Source organism: Papaver somniferum, unplaced genomic scaffold (assembly GCF_003573695.1).
Source record: "Papaver somniferum cultivar HN1 unplaced genomic scaffold, ASM357369v1 unplaced-scaffold_133, whole genome shotgun sequence".
In the NCBI taxonomy this organism is placed as follows: Eukaryota; Viridiplantae; Streptophyta; class Magnoliopsida; order Ranunculales; family Papaveraceae; genus Papaver; species Papaver somniferum.
This window is the reverse complement of record NW_020622492.1, coordinates 6,395,170-6,414,272: the sequence shown is the minus strand read 5'-3', so window position 1 is coordinate 6,414,272 and position 19,103 is coordinate 6,395,170. Positions and strand designations below refer to the sequence as shown.

Below are 19,103 nucleotides of genomic sequence, written 5' to 3'. Positions count from 1 at the left end.
ACCTAATGCTCAATCGAGCACCATTTCAATAAATGATGAACCCGGCATTTAATCATCATTCTTTCACCAACTGGACAACTAAAGACCCTGTGCACGTTCATTCGAGCACTTGGGAGCCACATGGAATCCATCATTCCATATGGTCGGTCCCTCCCTCATTCATGATCTATTTTCAACAATTCATCAATTGACGAACAATTGATTAAAAATTAGGGTTTTGAACAAACGCTCCACAAAATCATCATTCTGAGCAAGTTCAAACACTAATAAATTTATGTTGATCCAACAATAAACATATGGATTAATTATATAATATTCGGTAATCTACCAATATTTTAATTAATATTTTTATTGGGTCACGTTACCAATAAATAATTCGTCGAATTGAGCTATACTTGCTCAGTTGCTCGAATATTGATCCAACTATCAATATTCAATAATCCGTCGAATCGAGAAATACTTGCTCAGTTGCTCGAATGTTGATCCAACTATCAATATTTAGTAATTCGTCGAATCGAGCAATACTTTCTCAGTTGCTTAAATATAATAGTATTTGCTCAGACGAGCAATATCAACATAAGAACATGTATGTTCAACCCATGAATTACTGAGCATTCTTCACTCATACTCAATTCAACAAAACTTAGACTCATTGTCTAATCAGTCAACAACCGACTAATTAATAAACGTCTGCCTTGCATACTTCACAAATCATGAGACGTCAATCACGTCACATGGGGGGATATCAATTAGGGTTTTGGTCTGGCGGACTACGGCACGTGGATTCATCTAAGATGAGAAATGTGAGTAAGTCATACAAACGGTTGAAGGAGTTAGCAAAGTAGTGGGTGGACGGTTAACCACGTCTCTGCACGACCTGGAACTGGTTTCACCATGATTTCCCACTTCCCCACTCTTTCACTCAAGAAACCGTCATACTTACAGGGATCAAGGTATTTACTATTCTGACAATATAAATAAGTCTCTGAATCCATGATTGAGAGGACAACATTCGTCTACACAGAATTTCTCGAGCAATTACTCTCAAGAATTCATCAATATCCCAGAACTTATTCGAACTCATCAGTTCACATAAAACTTGCACAAATCTTCAACACATCTACAATCCTTGATTATCATTGATCCCACACAATTCTCATCTTCCCTCCTACATATCAACCAATTTCTCCCTTTGCGACCGAATTGACTCTGGAACGGCCATTGACTTGGTTTAGGCCGGAGTCCTACAGATTAATCTCTCGAATCTAAGCACTCCCTTTACAGTGCATCTATGTGAGGTTGGACAGTTTGCTCGGTTGAGGAATCTCGACAACACGCTCGTCTCTTCAATTCCCTGAAAAACCAGCAAATCGTTTTTCCCCATCTACACAAATATGTACAAAATAAAGAACTAAATAAATGTAAATTTGAGTAATAAATATTTAATAATTAAGCACTTATCACACCCCAAACCTACATTTTGCTAGTCCTCGAGCAAAAGAAAAATAAGAATCCTAACTCAAGTCACAAGCATCACGATTGCACTTAGCGTGTGCAACAAGCCTTTAAACCCCTAGGTGGTCCTACTGGTCGAGTTATAGTCTCGGGAGGGTTTACAAGAGGTGTACCCACAAAACCTTTACCCCAAATTCGCCAAACGTATTCAAAGAGCTATGAGGACATACTTATTCTCAACCTATCGCCAAGTAACTAGAATGAAAGGGAAATCAAAGGTATCCGCTCTACAGCTGAATAAAGAATTGGGGAGACACATCCGCTCTACAGCTAGATAAAGAGATATCTGATCTACAGCTGGATAAACATTATGAGACGCATCCGCTCTACAGTTGGATAATATTAGGAGAGATATCAAAATGAGAGGGACATCCGCTCTAAAGCTAGATAAATTACGTGTGATGAGTTGAACCAGTGCTAGAAAGATCTTGTGTCAGATGAAAAGTGGACTAACAAAGCAACCAATATGCATTTCTCCTTGGCTCTCTAATAATTCTCAGTAGAAACAACGTCTTCTTCGGCTTCAGCTGTTGATGATAAACTCTCGAACCTCTTAGAACCTTGACAATTAACTCTTCTCCTCAATTTTTTCTTACTTAAAACTTCTTTATGGCCTTATTCAACAAAAAGGGATTTTTTTTTCGAAACACAATAATAACAAGATTAATATTTACATGGCGATGAGAGAATCACTTGGATCTTCGCAGCTTGTAATGTCTTGGTACCATAAACTTTAACAACTTACATCGTTTTCTCTGCTCTTGTAACTTCTTGTACCTAAGTCTTCAACTTTGATTTTTAATTTTTCTTTTATTTCTATTGTTGCTTATAAACCTTAAACGTCTTCAACTTTCTTCATAGATTTTGATGTCGCTTCGCTTGTTAATGATAAATTTCTCCTGAGAGAGAGTCGTAATCCAGTAACTAAGACTACATGGGAGGTTGCTTTGTCTTTCTGGCATTTTCTTCTGACCTAATTGTTTTAATTTCCATCATAGAAGGTTAGGTCCATCACGATTACCCTCTAAAAGGTAAATTTTCTCTCCTGAGTGTCAATGATCTCAATGTCTTTTTCTCTAATGTCTCACTAGAATGTTATCCCTAGAAATTCAAATTTCCATCTTTTTGGTTAGAAACAGTATGTAAACTTAGCCAACCGAATACTATGTGACACTAGAAGTTTAATAATACAACTAAAAAGTTTCTCTCATACCCCAAACATAAATCTAACATTGTCCTCAATATTCTAAAGATAAAATTAAAAGCATGAACAAGGATAAACTGTTACCACTTTCAAGGAAATAAGGAGATACGGAAGGATATTACCTAGTTGCATGAGTATGGGTTACCTCCCAAAAAGTGCTAAGTTTAAAGTCTTCAGCCAGACATGGGATAGATTAGTCACCACATAAAATCATATAGTAGTAGCCGGAACAACTGTGGGTCGTCTGAATTGAAAGGTGTTATCACAAATAGAAGAAAACTGCAACAGACCAAGAAAGTAAACCAACCAAACACACCCTTAACAAGTTTTCTATTTAAGACAACTATGTCTAGGTTTGGTTCGGGTTCAGGCTCTTTGGTTCGGGTTCAGGCTCTATAAAATGGTCTAAGTAAAATATTTTCAACGGCCGAGTTTCCTCATAGGCATGATACTGAGTGTCAGGTTGTAGAGTCTGGAAAAACTCAAATAAAAACTTAGAAGCACATAATAATAACCTGAATAATTGCGGGTCCTTAAAGTCAATCAGACTTGGCTCACACAACTGACCATAACGGTGGTCATTCTTGAGAAAATGTATTGACGATTCTAATTTCCTAAAATAATTAGGTTGAGTTCTAAAAACTATATAATGACACATTTCAAATTGAGATACTTCCACATTTGGTAGATAAAATTTTGGGGGGACAACAAAGTCAATTATAGTATCATGTACCGGATTAACCACATCAATCAGAGGATGGGTTTGTATCAACTGAGTTTCTTTGTGGACATAACTAGGTTCAGGAAAACGTGTATGAAGATAGTCTCTTATGATGGTAGAGGCACATACGCCAAGCCCAAGTTAGGGACCTTTACAAGATTCAAGGGTAAACCAAGAGGAGAATGATATTCACCCCCAAATCTAGAGTTGTCAATATCCTTGGATAAACTTGTCACAATTTCCTTAATTTCTAAATTATCAGATTTAGGAAAATGGTCTTTTATTTCTTCTAGCTTGTAATCAGGTGGTTCTACACTTTTATGATCCTCAACAGAGACTATTGTTTCCGAATCGGTTGACTCTAAAACACTAATGTCAGGATAAACTCGTTCCTTTAAACCATCATCACAATCATATAAAGGATTATCAGAGAAAGTTTCTAGCAAAGGCTCATCAACTAAGGTGTTAATCAAAGTTACTTCCTCTGATTCATTGAAATGTTCATCATATAACGGATTGTCAAACATATTGTAGGACAAAGGATCATGAACTAATATTTCATCGTCTAAAACAGTAGTATCTCTAGTCAAATCCCCATCCTTTTGAATTGGTGAGTAATCATTAAAATTATTAGGATTTGAATCAGAGATAATATTTTCATCATGAAGCTCAATTGGAGTGATAAATTCTTGATCACTATGCCTACATGTTTCATATTCTTCATCAGCACTATCCTTATCATCGTCATAATAACATGAAGATGATCGAACCTTATCCAAACAGGTAATGTTTCCAATTCTAACCTTATCATCTTGATTAGGTGAATAATAACTATCCTCATTTTCAAGGGTGGTATTGGGAACACTATATTGGAAATTAAGATTATTTCGAGCAATTATTTATTTTGTCTCTAACGTGAACCCATCTGTGTTTTCAGCTATTATCTTGAGAGGCTCTTCTAAAGGAATAATAGGACCAGAATGATCAGCTAATATGTTGAAAGACTCTTCTAGAGGAAGAATTGGAACAGAAGGATCATAATAAGGACTAGTTTTTAACTGTTTAATTATGTCATCCAAAGACATTGAACTACTGCTTTGATATTTCTTATTTCCTTGGTCGTATGACCGGTACGCATGCGCATAGTAATTGGGCTCACCCTGGTATGAAGCATAACCTTGAAAAGGTTGGTGTTCCCACCCACTATACACACTATGGTCAAGGTAGTAATGTCCAATTTAAAACTCTGTCGGATATTCATTGTATTGTTCTTTATAATACCAGCTCGACATTTTCTGTGCACATGCAAATGCAGGCTATATACCTAACTAAAATAGCTAGGCTCAGGTTACCTTAAGCATAATATACCTACAGTCAAAGATTGGTCAACGGTACTAGGCTAAGGTTTGTGGTGTTTCGGATGATAATGCCCAGAAGGTTCACCTTACTAAACCACGCGTTTTCCTAGAATCGGTGCCGGAAGATGCAATTGGTGTGTGCACGTGTATTTTTTATTTATTTTTTTAATAAAAAAAATGATAAAAATAAATATCTAACTACAAGAATAAAATAAAATCATATTCTAATTATTTACAATAAAATAAAAATCTAGTGAATAAGGATTTTTCCTAATCTGGATATCTACAAGAATAAATTAATATCTAACAAATAAAAATAAAATCTTGGGTTATCTTACTTACCAGAAAATTTTTATCTTCCACTTTTATGCCAAGTTATCCTGCTCATCAAAAATAGAAAGATACCCAAGTAAAATAATAAATAAAAGAAAAATAAAATTCTAAATTATCCTAATATTTACAAATTTAATAGAAGTAAAAATAACAATTATTAGTCTCCGACAACGGCGCCAAAAACTTGATCGGATTTTAGTTGTGCCGCAAGTGCACGGCTGTCGATAGGACAGTATACAAATGCAGTTTGTTCCACAGGGACTAAATTTGTTACCTTTAATTTATAATTAAATCAAGTGAGACAAAGAATAATATAAGATAAAATTTTATAAAATAAATAAATAAGAAAGACACCAAGGCTTTAATTCCACCACTAAGTTGTATACTAGATTATTCTACCATTTTCTATAAAATTCTTCAACACTGCTTCAAGGTGATTTAGGACACGAATATTTACGTCTTGAAAGGTAAAACATTATAACCCACTGTATTGAAATTCTCAAAAATACTAATAATTTACCATCACTTAAAGTGCTTTTCTCTATGAATAGAATATAAAACTCAATAAAATAAGCACGAGGACATGTGAAGAAAATTACTATCGTTATGAAACGAGAATAAGGACCAAATTGATTTTTTATAGAAAAATAGTGGAAATCCTCTTGCATACATTATAGGGCTTCATCTAGCATAAAGAAAAGAAAAATCCTAAAACTATAATATTTCTCTGGACTACGGATCCCGGACCTCCCTTTTTCCATATGCTTCAAACATTATTTATAGTTTTCAAAGGAAACTACTTTCCTTTAGCATATCCATTACCACATCATTGTCCCTATGGGAATGCGCCATGTGTTAGGACAACACAAAATCCTCAAATAACAATTTGCCACGTGTCAAATAATATCTCATCATGAAGTCACCATTTTCTTTATTTGGAAAATATATTATCCTATATCTCCTTCTTTATTTTGTTTATTTTCTTCATTAAACAAAATATATTCAAATTTCTTTTATCATAATTAATCTCTTATAATGGTCTCCACACTTTTACACACGACGTGGCACACTTTTACTTGGCTTCCATATTCAAATAATTGGCCCAATAATTCTTCATGTTTTCTTTTGGGCTTAACACATCAAATCACTTCATTTCTCCAGCAGAATTCCGCATTTTAGTCTATAGAGCGTTATTTTCTAAAAACTGCAAAAATAAATAAAATCATCAAATATGTACAAAATAAAGAACTAAATAAATGTAAATTTGAGTAGTAAATATGTAAGAATAGCACTTATCAAAAGACTAACACTTCACTCTTCTACAAAGTCACTTATTTTGCTGCCATTTATTTTCTTATCTATGTAGATGACATACTAGTCACTGGGAGCTCTTTATCAGCAGTAAATCAGCTTATTCATGCACTGGGACATAAATTTGCAATTAAGGATTTAGGACCACTTCATTTTTTTTCTTGGGTATACATGCTACTTCTACTTCTGCAGGTCTTCACTTACCTCAGGAACAGTACATTACCAATTTACTTGTCAAGACCAAAATGAAATCTTCCAATCCTTGTAGCACACCTTTTGCTATTGTGGATCCACCTACTCAGTCTCCGTCTTTTGATGATCTGGTTCTTTACAGGAGCACTGTGGGTGCATTGCAATATGCAACCGTAACTAGACCGGATATTGCATTTGATGTGAACAAAACCTGTCAACACATGCAAAATCCATCTGAAGCTGACTGGTCTGCTATTAAGCGCATACTCAGATATCTGAATGGAACATTATCCTTTGGGTTGCAGTTTAAACAATCTTCTTCTCTCCAACTACAAGATTATTTTTATGTTGATTGGGAAGGTGACATTGCAGATAGAAGATCTACAAGTGGAATGGCAATTTTTATGGGACCAAAATTGATTTCCTGGTGCTCTCGCAAGCAGAAAACTGTATCTCTTTCTAGTACAGAGGCTGATCTGGCTGATGCTACATCTAAATTACTATGGGTACAATTTCTTATGGCTGAAATGTCATTTTATTCACCCAGAATTCATGTTTTGTGGTGTGACAATATGGGTGCCACCTATCTTACAGCAAATCCCATGTTTCACAACAGAATGAAACACATTGAAATAGCCTTTCATTTTTTCAGAGAACTAGTTGCTGAGAAAGCCTTGTCAGTTCGTTTCTTGTCTATACGGGATCAACTTGCGGACATCTTTAGTAAAGGTCCGTTTACTACTAGATTTGCTGCTTTGAGACTCAAGCTCAGTGTTTCTTAGACACTGGTCTTGGGTGGTGGGGTGGGGTGGTGGTGGTGGGGGTGGTGGGAGTGGTGGTGGTGTTAGCCTGTTGACTAATTATGCTCAATAGAAACCTGTGTATTTCACATGTGTGCAACTATTAGGTGTCAATTATATATTGGCGGTTTAACAGGCCAATCATGTAACCTGTTGTTTGTAAAATTGATATAAGCAAGCTGTCGTCTCTAGAGCCTGTAAGAATTATCAAATGAATGAAATGAAAAACTGAACCTGTATGAGAGAGGTTAACGACCATAACTCTCTTTGCAGATATTTTCAAAATACGCATTGAATTTTTGTGAAATTAACATATTTGAAAAACTTTTTGAATTACCTATATGATAAGTATAAATAAGGACATTAAATTTTGTTTTACGAAAAAATTATCATTGTAATCAAGTTTGGAGTTTTTAAGAGAATAAAATTCAAACGTGTGCATCCCGCATGTGGTTTTATTACTATGTACTAAAACAAAGATCAGTTAGTCTCTGGCGTCGCTCACACAAGTTGATATGTCCCGCATTATTCCAGTCAATTGATCACTACTCAGGGACGGAGCCAGCCCATTGCATGGGGTTGCACTTACACCCTCTTTCCCAGCTGATTCCAAAGCCTAATTTAGGCCCAATAAAAAAATCCTATATATATAAGCCCAACTTTGCTTATTTGCACCCCTAAAAAAAATTGTATACCCCAAAGCAAATTTTTGCACCCCTACCTGGAAATCTTGGCTTCCCCCTGTCACTACCACCACCTATCTCAGACAATTCAGCAGCAGCTTCGTTCATTACAGCCCATGTTTTGTACCATTAATTAACCCAGTCCCATATGCTAAATAGTGAGCGTCACTGTATTGGCGTTGGATCGACTAGACTTATCTCAGAATACGCTTTAATATGGTTCCAGTCATTTAATGTCCTTCTTTAGATCTACTTACAGGGGTAGTCAAACGACATTTCTATGGACTTCCATAGATTTCTAATTTGAGTGACTCCTGGAGATTCTCTGAAAATCTAGAGACTTTTAGGGATTCTTTGAGAGTATTTTAGGGAGTCTTTGTGACTCTATGAGAGTATTTTAGGGAGTATTTGTGATTTGTAAAGACAAAAAAAATGAGATTTGTAAAGAATCTTTGTGACTTGTGGAGACAAAAAAACGTATAATATCCCCTAAAACAATTCAATACATCTACCAATTTTTTTTTTACTATCCACGTTACAATGTTTATTAAAGTACCATAAATACCTAACGAAAATGCTTCAAAAGAAAAAAAAGAAAGAAAAAAAACCTAATGAAATATGTGACCATTTTCAAAATAACCTATGTCCAGTAACTAATCTTGCATATCATGATCAGAATTATGAATATCAATTATCTCTTTAATCTTCAAAATAAAAAATAAAAGATTTGCATGAGAATTTTTGTAATTGATGTGTATGGGTTAGATATATGGAACAACAATATTTTCTATGTGTAGTAACTAATCTTGCATATTTCCATGTCTCTCAAAATATTTCTCATATTTCCAAGTCTCTCAAAATATCACCTCTCAAGGAGAGATTTCAACGATGCCTATTTTCATAAAAAAATCTCCACAAATCTCTAAAAATTACAAATCAATGACTTTCAATTCTTTTTTGAATAACAAGGGTGTTTAAGTGACTCTTACGAAATCTTAATCCAATAACATGGAGTTCCAGAGAATTTAAATGACTTAAAAAATGTCTCCAACCAATAACAAGAGACATTGGGAGACTCTCCAAAAAAAAAATTCATTGACTAACAATAGATTTGGGAACTCTCCTAAAGTCATTTGAAATCTTGTTTGACTACCTCCCTGTTAGACTTTTCTACATAGTATTTTTGTTCTTTTCTCTTTGAACAACATGATTATATATAGTCCATATTAGTCGGCCAAAATTGGAATACAACTAGTGGCTTCTGTCGGAGAGGAGGCATAGGTTCAAAAATGCATGAGTATGGTCGATAGGGGTGATGAGCGAAATTGAAATCGCATTCCCATGAATTTATCATACTTTTGGGAACTTGACAAACCAGCGAGGGATTTTAATTAGCCCAGCCAGCGGCTTTTCTTACCATTTATAACTTTGAAATGCTTGGACAGCTTTCCCACTATCTATCTAGATAGTACTATCTTTGTTTCTGAAAAAGTGTTATTTTCATTTTTTTAATTTGATCTAATGTTAGGCTAAAATGAAAAAGTGAAAGAAAAGGATATTTAGAAAGAGACCTGGAAATAACGTGGTATGCATGTGAGCCATGTTCAGTAACAGTTTGAGGATCTGACACCTAGGTACACTGCTAATTAATAAAAGCAGTCAGGAAGAGAATATATAAGACATTCCAGAAAACCCTGTATTCCTAGTTTTGAATATGCACATCATGCATGTGGTGGATTTCTGGTTGGTTAACAGAATTTTATGTTTTCTTTTTGCTCCCCCTTCTTCTGTAAGGTTTTACAGTACCAGTAAAAACGCGTAAGACCACATTAAAAGATGACGCGGCAAGCAAAAGGTACTATTACCCTTCTCTTTGTCCATGCATTCATACTCCATTTTTAGAATGGAAACTTGTGATTCAAACAGTTTAGTAAATTTTGACGAAACAAATTAGCTGCATAAACCTTATAAAGGCCGCAGTGTCAAGTCTACAGAACCGTTCCATAAAATCTGAATCTGTATTGCCGATTCTTCTAAGAAAGAAACAGATATTCGGGCCTAAATTCCAAATCCAAATGACCTACAACCTGCATTTCCATGTGGTAGATCCTCTACCTATGGGCACTACTAAACATTATTAGCAAAAGGTTTTGCGGCCAAGGTTTAACTGCCTTTTCAAATCTACAAGGCACAAGAACTTATAAACTAGAGACTCTCATATAACAAATTACGAAGCTTCAACTTGTTATTCCAGGTTTTCTTTTTCATGGTTTTATTTTTGAAGAAATAGAATAATAATAATTACACTGAAAGTAAAGTTCTCAATTATTGGTAATGAAAGGAAAACTACCAAGTACCAACATGTATAAAAGCATTTTTGTTTTTTCTTTAACCATTTTTCTTCTGTAATAAGACTACAATTAGTTCTTCAAAGACCCAAAATGAAAGCCTAAACCTATTATCTTACAGCATGTAGATTTCAAATTGAGATATTAAAAAAAAAAAAAAAAAAAAAAAAAATCAAAAATTAAGTCTCATCTTTGGTTGTGGTGCTCACTAGTAGCTGGATTGCTAGTGCCAGATACAGCTGCTACTGCCCTACTACCGTTTGGCGTCGATGTTGTTCCATTATCAGATGGTGCTGACACACCCCACTTACTATCTGAATCTGAGGGCTCTACAACTTGAATAGATCCATCACTTAATCCAACCGCGAACTGGTTTGGCTCATGCGGATGCGCCGCAACCACAAGTGGGTATGCTTGTGGACTGTTAAATGATTGAAAATCAAAGATCAGACTGGATGAGGAACAGAAAGTTGATGGTTGCTTATATTAATGAAGAAGAAAACCCATAATAAAACAACAAAAAACTTACTTCTGTGCCTTAGGCATGTAAGCAGATGGGGCAACACGACATCTTAATTTGAGGTTATCGGCATCGAAAATACCGATGTTACCATCAAGGAAAGAAGCATAAATCAGTAAGCTGTTGCAGGAGTACGCTGCATAGGTTATGGATGCGTGCAATACATCCTGCGGGACCCACTACAAGAAGCAACATAGAGGAAGTATGTTACCCACAGTGGTATCAATGAGTATTTGAGTGTCACTATTATTAGGAGGATGAATTGATACCTGTCGAATGCATTCCACCTTGGAAGCATCATATAAGGCTAATTGTGTTTCATGGCATACTAACAGGCGTACTTGGTCGCTGTGAAACTGAACTCTAGTATCGCCAACAGGCACCTTTCCAGCTGGATGTTGAACTGTAACCGATTTTTTCTTCTCCCATGGGTCAGTGTTCCATATGAAAAGCTGCAGGATGAGAAATATTAGTGCCATAAACATAACGAAGACCGAATTTGCCCACTTTGAGGAAAGATAACAATTTAACATGATTAAGTTGGAGGAACAGATCGACCGGCGACAACTAAGAAGTGAGAAACTCTGACTGACGAATAAATGAATAATGTAACTTGCCTGACCATCGGCACCTGAAGATACCAGGATGTTGAGGTTGGACGAAAATGCTAAACCAGTTATATGCTTTTGATGACCCCTCAATTTAATATTTACCTGATAATGTCAAAACCCACACAATCCAATATAGTAAGTGACTCACGAACATGATATAAATACTCCATTCCTAATGTTTGAAGGGCAGGGGTTACCTCATCCACCCTGACATTGTAAATTTGTATGGTTGAATCTTCCATTCCGATGGCTATGATGTTGTTATCTTGTGGATGAAATGCTAAGTATGTTGAAGCCGGTGGAGGTGGCATAAATGTTGTCATTACCTGTATATTTAATGATTTCATTAGTTTTGGCAAAGTTTGCAATAAGAGCACGATAAAAAAAAATTGTCACGAGTGCACGGACTTTTCTACTCACCTTGAAAGTCATCATGTTAAATAATGAAATCTTTCCACCGGTTGCGGACATTACATATGAATCATTCTTTGAGAGAGCTATGCATGGAACTGCTTCTTCAAGGTTGACACCTGAGATATCATTGGTCATAAGAAGACCATTGTTTGGTTGCCAGTGTTGTGGAACAATACTGGTGGTTGCCTACAAACCTCGGTTGATTCAGAAATCATTATTCGAAAAAGAAAAAAAATCGTCTAAATACTTGAAAGTACAAACTGGAAACAAATGTAGAATATTATGTAGATGATTACCTTGCCACTTGGATTCTGTTCACTTTTGCCCCACTTCCATAATCTTTGAATACCATTGGACCCAAGTGCCAAAACCCCGCCACCAGAATTTGTATAAAGAAGTCGGGCAGCCTGGAAAAGAAAATTTTGAAGTATTTTAAACCTAAAACAATATGAGATAGATTTTCCTTGAGAAACAATTGAAGTAACATACCTTGCTCACGGAGTCTGCACTATCTGGCATCAAAACGGCTCGACATTGAACAGGATTGACAAGTTCAGCCAATTCCCAGGGTTTGACTTTGTCAGGTACATCTTCCGCAGCTCTAAGATTTTCAATACTTCTAGGTGTTGGCTCAGCACCATTCTACAAAGTTTGCAACGCCAAGATGAAGTTGTGACTACGGAAAGGGGTCAGTTACTGAAATATAAATCCAAACATGAACATAAACATACAGGAATAGGAGAACTTCGATCCATGGGTTCCACTTGGGTAATGGGAGCAGCAGCAGCGCTAACCTGATTAAGGAATGTGTTAGAAACTAGAAAAAAAAAGCCTCATGTACATGAAAGCAAAAAAGAAAATATAAACCTTAGGCGTAGCAGGTTCAATTGATGATCTCAATGATTCAAACGATCGGCTTTCAATTGCTTTCAGAGATTTTAGGCCTTGGGTGTTCGCAAGAATTTTGATTCCTTTTTCTGCTGTAGTGACGGCAAGAAGGTTGCCTTCCTTGTTGAATCTCAATCGAGGAAGACTCTGAAATCACCATAATGATGTCAATAATCTATTGTAAACGTGACTCCTAAGTGTAAAACCTGGCCTAACAAACTCCGAAATTCATGCTTACAGGAAGTCCACCGCCAGCATCCGTGCTCGCAAGAACGTTTAAATGGTCCATCTCCCAGAATTTGATCTGCTTATCTTCACCAGCGGCCAGGAAACGATTCTGTGTTGTGTCAAATTGAACCACACCAGGTGAGTTCTTTCTGAAACCAGCATATGTTCTCTTTATTGCTCCTTCACTCTCATTCCACTCAACCAGGTGAGAATCTCCTTCTTTGCTAGTGCCGCAAGAGAATAACCTGAGAGATAAGAAGGAACACCCATCTTGTTAACTTTATACATTCTAAAATACATCTATAATATATAATATTATATCAAAATATCAAAAAACAAGGTTCATAGAAAGTGATCAACAAATATATTTAGGCTTTGATCATACCTACTCCCATCAGCACTATAAAGCATTGTAGTACACCAACGTCCAGGAGCTTCATAGTCAACTCTGGAACCCATGTTGTCATACAACCATGCCTTAATCTTCCCATCGGTAGCCGTTGAAAATATGAACTGCAAAACCCACTTGGTGTTTCAAGATAATAGGTATTATATTGTCAAGATAATGTGTATTATTTACTTGCATGCGTTTTACCTGAATATTCTCCTTGTGATGGGGACATACAGAATAAATGGGTGCTTCATGGCCTTCAAAGTTATAAAGCTTCCGCCCAGTCATATCCCATACCTGTTATGCAGTTTTCCATGTAAAGATGAGTTTATGAAAACATTCAGTGAATTGAGGAGAAGAGTTTCTCGTAGTATTATTCTCACCTTGATCAGTTTATCATCTCCACACGTTACCATGCATAGCTGTTTGTTTGGGTGACAGAATGCTAAATCATTTACTTTACCAGCATGAGCATCAACCTGTAAGAATACGTAGAAAGTCAAATCTTTAGTTTCAATTGATTATCAGCTTAATAAGATAGCAAAAGATAAAATCAACAGACCTCCACATGTTGGCGGAGCTCATTGGGACCCTGATATGCGTATACATGAATCAAATGTTTGGTAAATGCAATTCCTGCAGAAAAATTCAAAATTTGAAAGTATAAACTAGCAAAGAACCAGTTGTAACATTCCACTGAATCACACGTATGACGTACCCATCAAGTTTCCATCTGGACTCCATGCTACTCGATTGATAGATACTGATGAATCCTTGGCAAAAGAAGACTACAAGGGAAACACATTTGTAAGACTCCAATATAAGTAGCATCTGTAATGCTCAAACTGTCGGACAATGTCTTTAAATGCATCTTCAACTTAGAATACAAACCTGAAATTGCAACGAACAAGATGTCATGTTCCATATATGGAAAGGCTTTGTTATCAACTTCTCTCTCATCCCGATTTCCCATAATGTGATTTCGCCATTAGCAGAACCAACTATACAAAGACACCGCAAGTTCAGTCAAGAGGGAGTCTTATCCAATCATAACTGAACCATTTAGAAGAATCTTTGTATTAGTATGGAGAAAATAAGTGTAATAAGATAATATATTTGGATACCAAGTAGCAATGTTTGCTGAGAAGGATGGAAATCCATGGTGGTGACATCCGATCCTTGATGAAGGTTACTAGCCACTGTTCTTGGGAGATCATCTGGAGACCATGAAGGTTGTGCAAGTGGTGCTGGATAAGTGACCTGCACAAGGAAGACGGGAAATAAGACATAAGACTGGACATTAATGGACGAATGCACATAACTACGAAAACCAAGTATAGTCGTGTCCAGTCATATTTACGTGAATACTCATTATTATCCAAGATTACCTCATCAACAGGATGTCCGGAGGATCTTAGCCGTTTCATTAGCTGTTCGTGATCAACCCCTTGGTTGCCCACCATACCTAAAGCATCTGGAGGTGTTCTTGGACGCTTCAGAATCGGAACTGTAAGACAAGGAAAGGATATGGTATCAGTTGAAATTCCTCGGACATATGAGAAAAGATGAAAGGAAAGCCTGTTTCTGATCATAAACAAATGTTGGAACACTAACTGCAGCAGCATGACCTTGGTTTGGAGGAATAGGTACTGATGAAGGAGCAACAACTGCAGACTGAACTAGTGAGGGAGAAGTTGAGTTTGTCAGCCAACCGGTCAATGCATTGGCATTAGCATTGGAAGCTGCTGCATTTGGTGGAAATGGCTGCATCCAACAAAATTAGAACATAGCACAGATTAGTCAAGTTGGGTCCCAAACTGGAACCTAGTTTAGGCAACCAATTCAAAACTTCCACCGAAATGAAGAATATCGTACTCCATGAGTGAGAGGTGTGTATAGAGCAGGTTTTCCAACGGTTACCATTGGATGAGTTACTGGAATAGGTGCTCGAGCTCCATTAGGAGGCGTACAAGAGTGGTCTGAGAATAAGGTCTTAATGTCTGGATTCTGCCTTGGATTCTTACATAGCTGGTGCTGCCAATTCAAACTGTTGGTACAATCCACAAATTACGACCCAGAATTGGATATATTCCAGAACAGATATACTAATTCTGGTCGACTTATGAAACATCCATCCCATTAGGAACTATGAAAATGACACTCACTGAGAACAAAGACAAACAAGAATCAAAACATCACCAACATGCATCTAGAACCTTACCTCTGGTTGATTAAAGTACGCAATCTAGATGTCTTTAGAGTAGGAAAAACCAATTTATCCCGAAACAGAGGATTCGCTTCAATCAACTTTTTTAACTCCATAAGCATTATACCTCGAGCTGATTTAGTATCACCATACTTGGACAGTTGTTCATTTTCTCTGATGCAAATAACACAAACAAACCCAAATTAACTATCAGTCCAAGCATTCAAATAATTTAAAGGGAAATTCAAAACGATCTTTAATGTACACTTCAAAATTTTGTACCTGAAATTTTCAAGTGTTAATAATTGTGTAATTTCCTTGAATAACTCTTCATTGAATGTTGAAAACACTTTCAAATCCTTGACTAATATCTCGACAGCCTTTGATCTGTCTTGACTGAAGAATAACCACACAAACAAATTACAAACAATAAGTTCAAAATACATTCTGAACACTGAGAACATTCCTTGCTAGTGAGACACCCCTTGGGATTTGTTTGGTGAGAAAGCTTATGGTGGGTGGACTTCTTTTTTCTCGTGTAGGAATTATGGTGGTCCCAAGTTTCAAACTGGCCGTCGGTTTTAACTATCAACAACATCTCAGAACTTTACCACTCAATTAGAAAGGCTGGTGAGAAAGCTTATGGTGCATGGACTTCTTTTTTCTCGTGTAGGAATTATGGTGGTTCCGAATTTCTAACTCAGGCCTTGGGTTTCAACTATCAACAACACCTCACAACTTTACCATTCTATTAGAAATGGCATCATGGACCTAACCTAAGGGAGATTCGTCTTACACGAAACTAGTACTCTTAACCTTGTAAATAAGTAGTTGTATGAGTAATCTTGTAAAAAAAAAAGTTGTTGAAGGAAAAAATAAAAATTTATATACCTGTCTAAAGCTTCCAGATACTTTTGTTTTCTGATCTCAAAGAAAATTTTCATGGAGTATCTATTATCATCAACTTTTGTAAAACCAGATAGATATTTTTCAACTTCATCCCATTCTCCTGCATGAGCTTTCTCTTCAAAATATTTCATGTTAAAGTAAAAGCCTGATTCTTGTTCAAGCCTATTTCAACATCAAGAAAACCAGACATCAGCAATCGTTAATCCCATAAAAGAAAGAAAATAAACATATTAACAAATAAAAAAATTACCTGTGAACAGATTCCTTGAATTTCTCTTCATCAAGGAATTGAAGTATCAGAAACACCAATTCTCTACTTAAAGATGACATATTACTAAATTTAGCTGAAATTTGAATTCGATTTCAGGGAATTAAGAGAAATCTGGCTCGAAACCTCTGAAATTTCAAGATATTCTCAGATAATCAGAACTTGAGTTTACGAGAGAAAAAAACGAAAAGTATATATAATATACAGAAACCAAGAAGAAATTAATACTTACTGAAAATATGAGATAAAAGATTTGATATAATTGGTGGTGTGTAAATTTCTAATTCAAGGAGGTTACAAAAATTAAGACTCGTGTTTAAGAAGAAAATATTCTAGGGTTTCAGTTTCCATTTTCAGCTGAAGAAATTAAAAAGCTGCGGAGGGAGGAGAAGAGAAAAAAAGATAGATGAGAGAGAATGAGTTAAGTCCCACTTTTATCGATGCGTTTTGCAGAAGTCTTTGATTATCTCTCACCGACTTATCACTCTGATAACAAGGTGCACTTATCTGATAACTTGTACGGCTTATACTAAGTACGTGCACAGACTTGAAAAGACGTGTTTTTTCTTTCGGATTCGAAACTATTTACTTAAAATGAATGAATATACTTAATTTACGTCCGCTTACCTTGTCGGGAGATGAGGTACTGCATCTTATTTTCTGAAAATGACAAAAAAACTCCTTAATTTTTAAAGATTATCTCGAGGTATCTTCAATATTACGTAACTTCTCGAATATGGTGTTGTAGACCTTATGGAACACTAGTTAGTTTGTGTACGACCTTGTCTGACCTTTACAGGTTTTTGTCTCCTAGTGTGGGATTAGGTTTCAGATTTCTACTGGTCACCAGACTCACCACTGCAAAGTACTTTGCATGGTCTTCAAAGGAATATATCTGTTCCGAGGCTTTATGTTTCAGCCCTTTGCTATTTCAACCCAAAACGTGAATGCTGTTTTTCTTGACCGTGGATATTAACAGGGCCGGCATCTTGTTCTCAGGGACGTCCAAATGAAAGGGACGTAATTTTTCTCACTTTTTGGTAAGTAATATTCACATGGCCAAGTTACAAAGCTTTTCGAGAATTCATGGGACAAATCCGGCAGCTAATTAGGAGGTAAAATTGAATTTCTCAATTGATGATTGAGTTGAATACTTGAATTGGTCTCATCAACATAAACAGTATCAACATATTTTCCAAAAGTATGAGCAGATCTTGGAAGATTTGGCTATAAAAGACAAATTGATCAAACTATTCTTCAGAATCGATGGATTATTAGTTATGAAAACCAGTAAGAAGCCTTGTAGTTTAGTTGCTGCGAAAAGTGATTTTTCCATAACATAAAATCCTTTTCCTTTGAATCTTTTTCTATCTGTTTTCATGGGTTATAACATGATTTTTTGAATTATAACGTGAATTTCTTTATAAAGTATTCAGAAGATAAAAATATAATTGGTGAAATTCGTTTTTTTGAACGGAATGGAATTGTTGAAGGGAGAACAGCTGGAGATACATTTGAAGATGGGGATCTATCATTCATCCTGAAAATTAAGAAACCTTCTGACGGTGAATCTTTTGGGATTCGGGATGGTTCTCATTTTCTCATTAAAACCCTTGATAATAAACAAGAACAATAAACTCTCTTTACAATTCAACCCGCTTGTTTTTCCGGTACGGGCTCTCCCTCCTCAAAATGGATCCATTCATTAAGGTTTGTCTGTCTCTTTTTTTGTTGTTAAATTGTAACATGAATTTATGAATTCTGTATTTTGTGTTAAATTAAACAATGCTCGTTTTCAGATCCATCACCTCCAGAATGGGAGTTAGTTTGCCGGTTTGCAGTGGTGGGAGGCAGTGAACGACGGTGGTCAATCACTGTTTTTGCTTTTTCGAAAGTAACTACTTTTTCGTCCGTTTACATTGACACAAGTCAATACAATTTCGGCCCTGTATATAGCTTTAACTGGCCCTGTGTACAGCAGGGGTCTTTTTCTTTTCATTTTTTTTAGTACGTATCTATCTTTCAAAGCCGATATATGTGCGTGTCTGATTCCTTCACACTATGCTAAAAGCGAAAGCGGGTACCAGCGTAAGCGGGCTGGTGCCATTTCTTATAAAACAAGAATATCCTAGCCGTTGGATCACTTAAGTGGTACCGGCTCAGTAAATACTGGTACCCGTTGTTTATAATTATTGGGCCGACC

The 19,103-nt window shown here is 36.1% G+C and overlaps 1 protein-coding gene across 1 annotated transcript; it reads right to left on the bottom strand.

Moving 5' to 3' along the window:
- Nucleotides 1-10,471: 10,471 nt before the first annotated feature.
- LOC113333528 (protein TPR1-like) lies at nt 10,472-17,310 on the bottom strand. Its single transcript, XM_026579962.1, has 26 exons — nt 17,133-17,310; nt 16,883-17,028; nt 16,615-16,794; nt 16,006-16,119; nt 15,739-15,897; nt 15,393-15,564; nt 15,146-15,281; nt 14,906-15,024; nt 14,642-14,777; nt 14,409-14,518; nt 14,236-14,305; nt 14,080-14,153; nt 13,901-13,996; nt 13,722-13,814; nt 13,512-13,639; nt 13,137-13,371; nt 12,878-13,045; nt 12,742-12,804; nt 12,500-12,652; nt 12,307-12,417; nt 12,017-12,196; nt 11,794-11,922; nt 11,603-11,698; nt 11,255-11,437; nt 10,995-11,164; nt 10,472-10,886 (listed from the first exon to the last, which is right to left on the bottom strand). The coding sequence occupies exons 2-26, from the start codon at nt 16,960-16,962 to the stop codon at nt 10,652-10,654; spliced, it is 3,390 nt and encodes a 1,129-aa protein (XP_026435747.1). The 5' UTR covers nt 16,963-17,028; nt 17,133-17,310; the 3' UTR covers nt 10,472-10,651.
- Between the last annotated feature and the right edge of the window lie 1,793 nt (nt 17,311-19,103).

Bases quoted from the DNA above. Each gene is read 5' to 3' on its own strand.
- LOC113333528 (XM_026579962.1), bottom strand. From the start codon at position 16,962: ATGTCATCTTTAAGTAGAGAATTGGTGTTTCTGATACTTCAATTCCTT. The intron at 15,565-15,738 runs GTAAGGTTCTAG...TTGTACCAACAG, and splicing joins CGTACTTTAATCAACCAGAG to TTTGAATTGGCAGCACCAGC. The intron at 14,306-14,408 runs GTTTGTATTCTA...TTTCCCTTGTAG, and splicing joins CTTGTTCGTTGCAATTTCAG to TCTTCTTTTGCCAAGGATTC.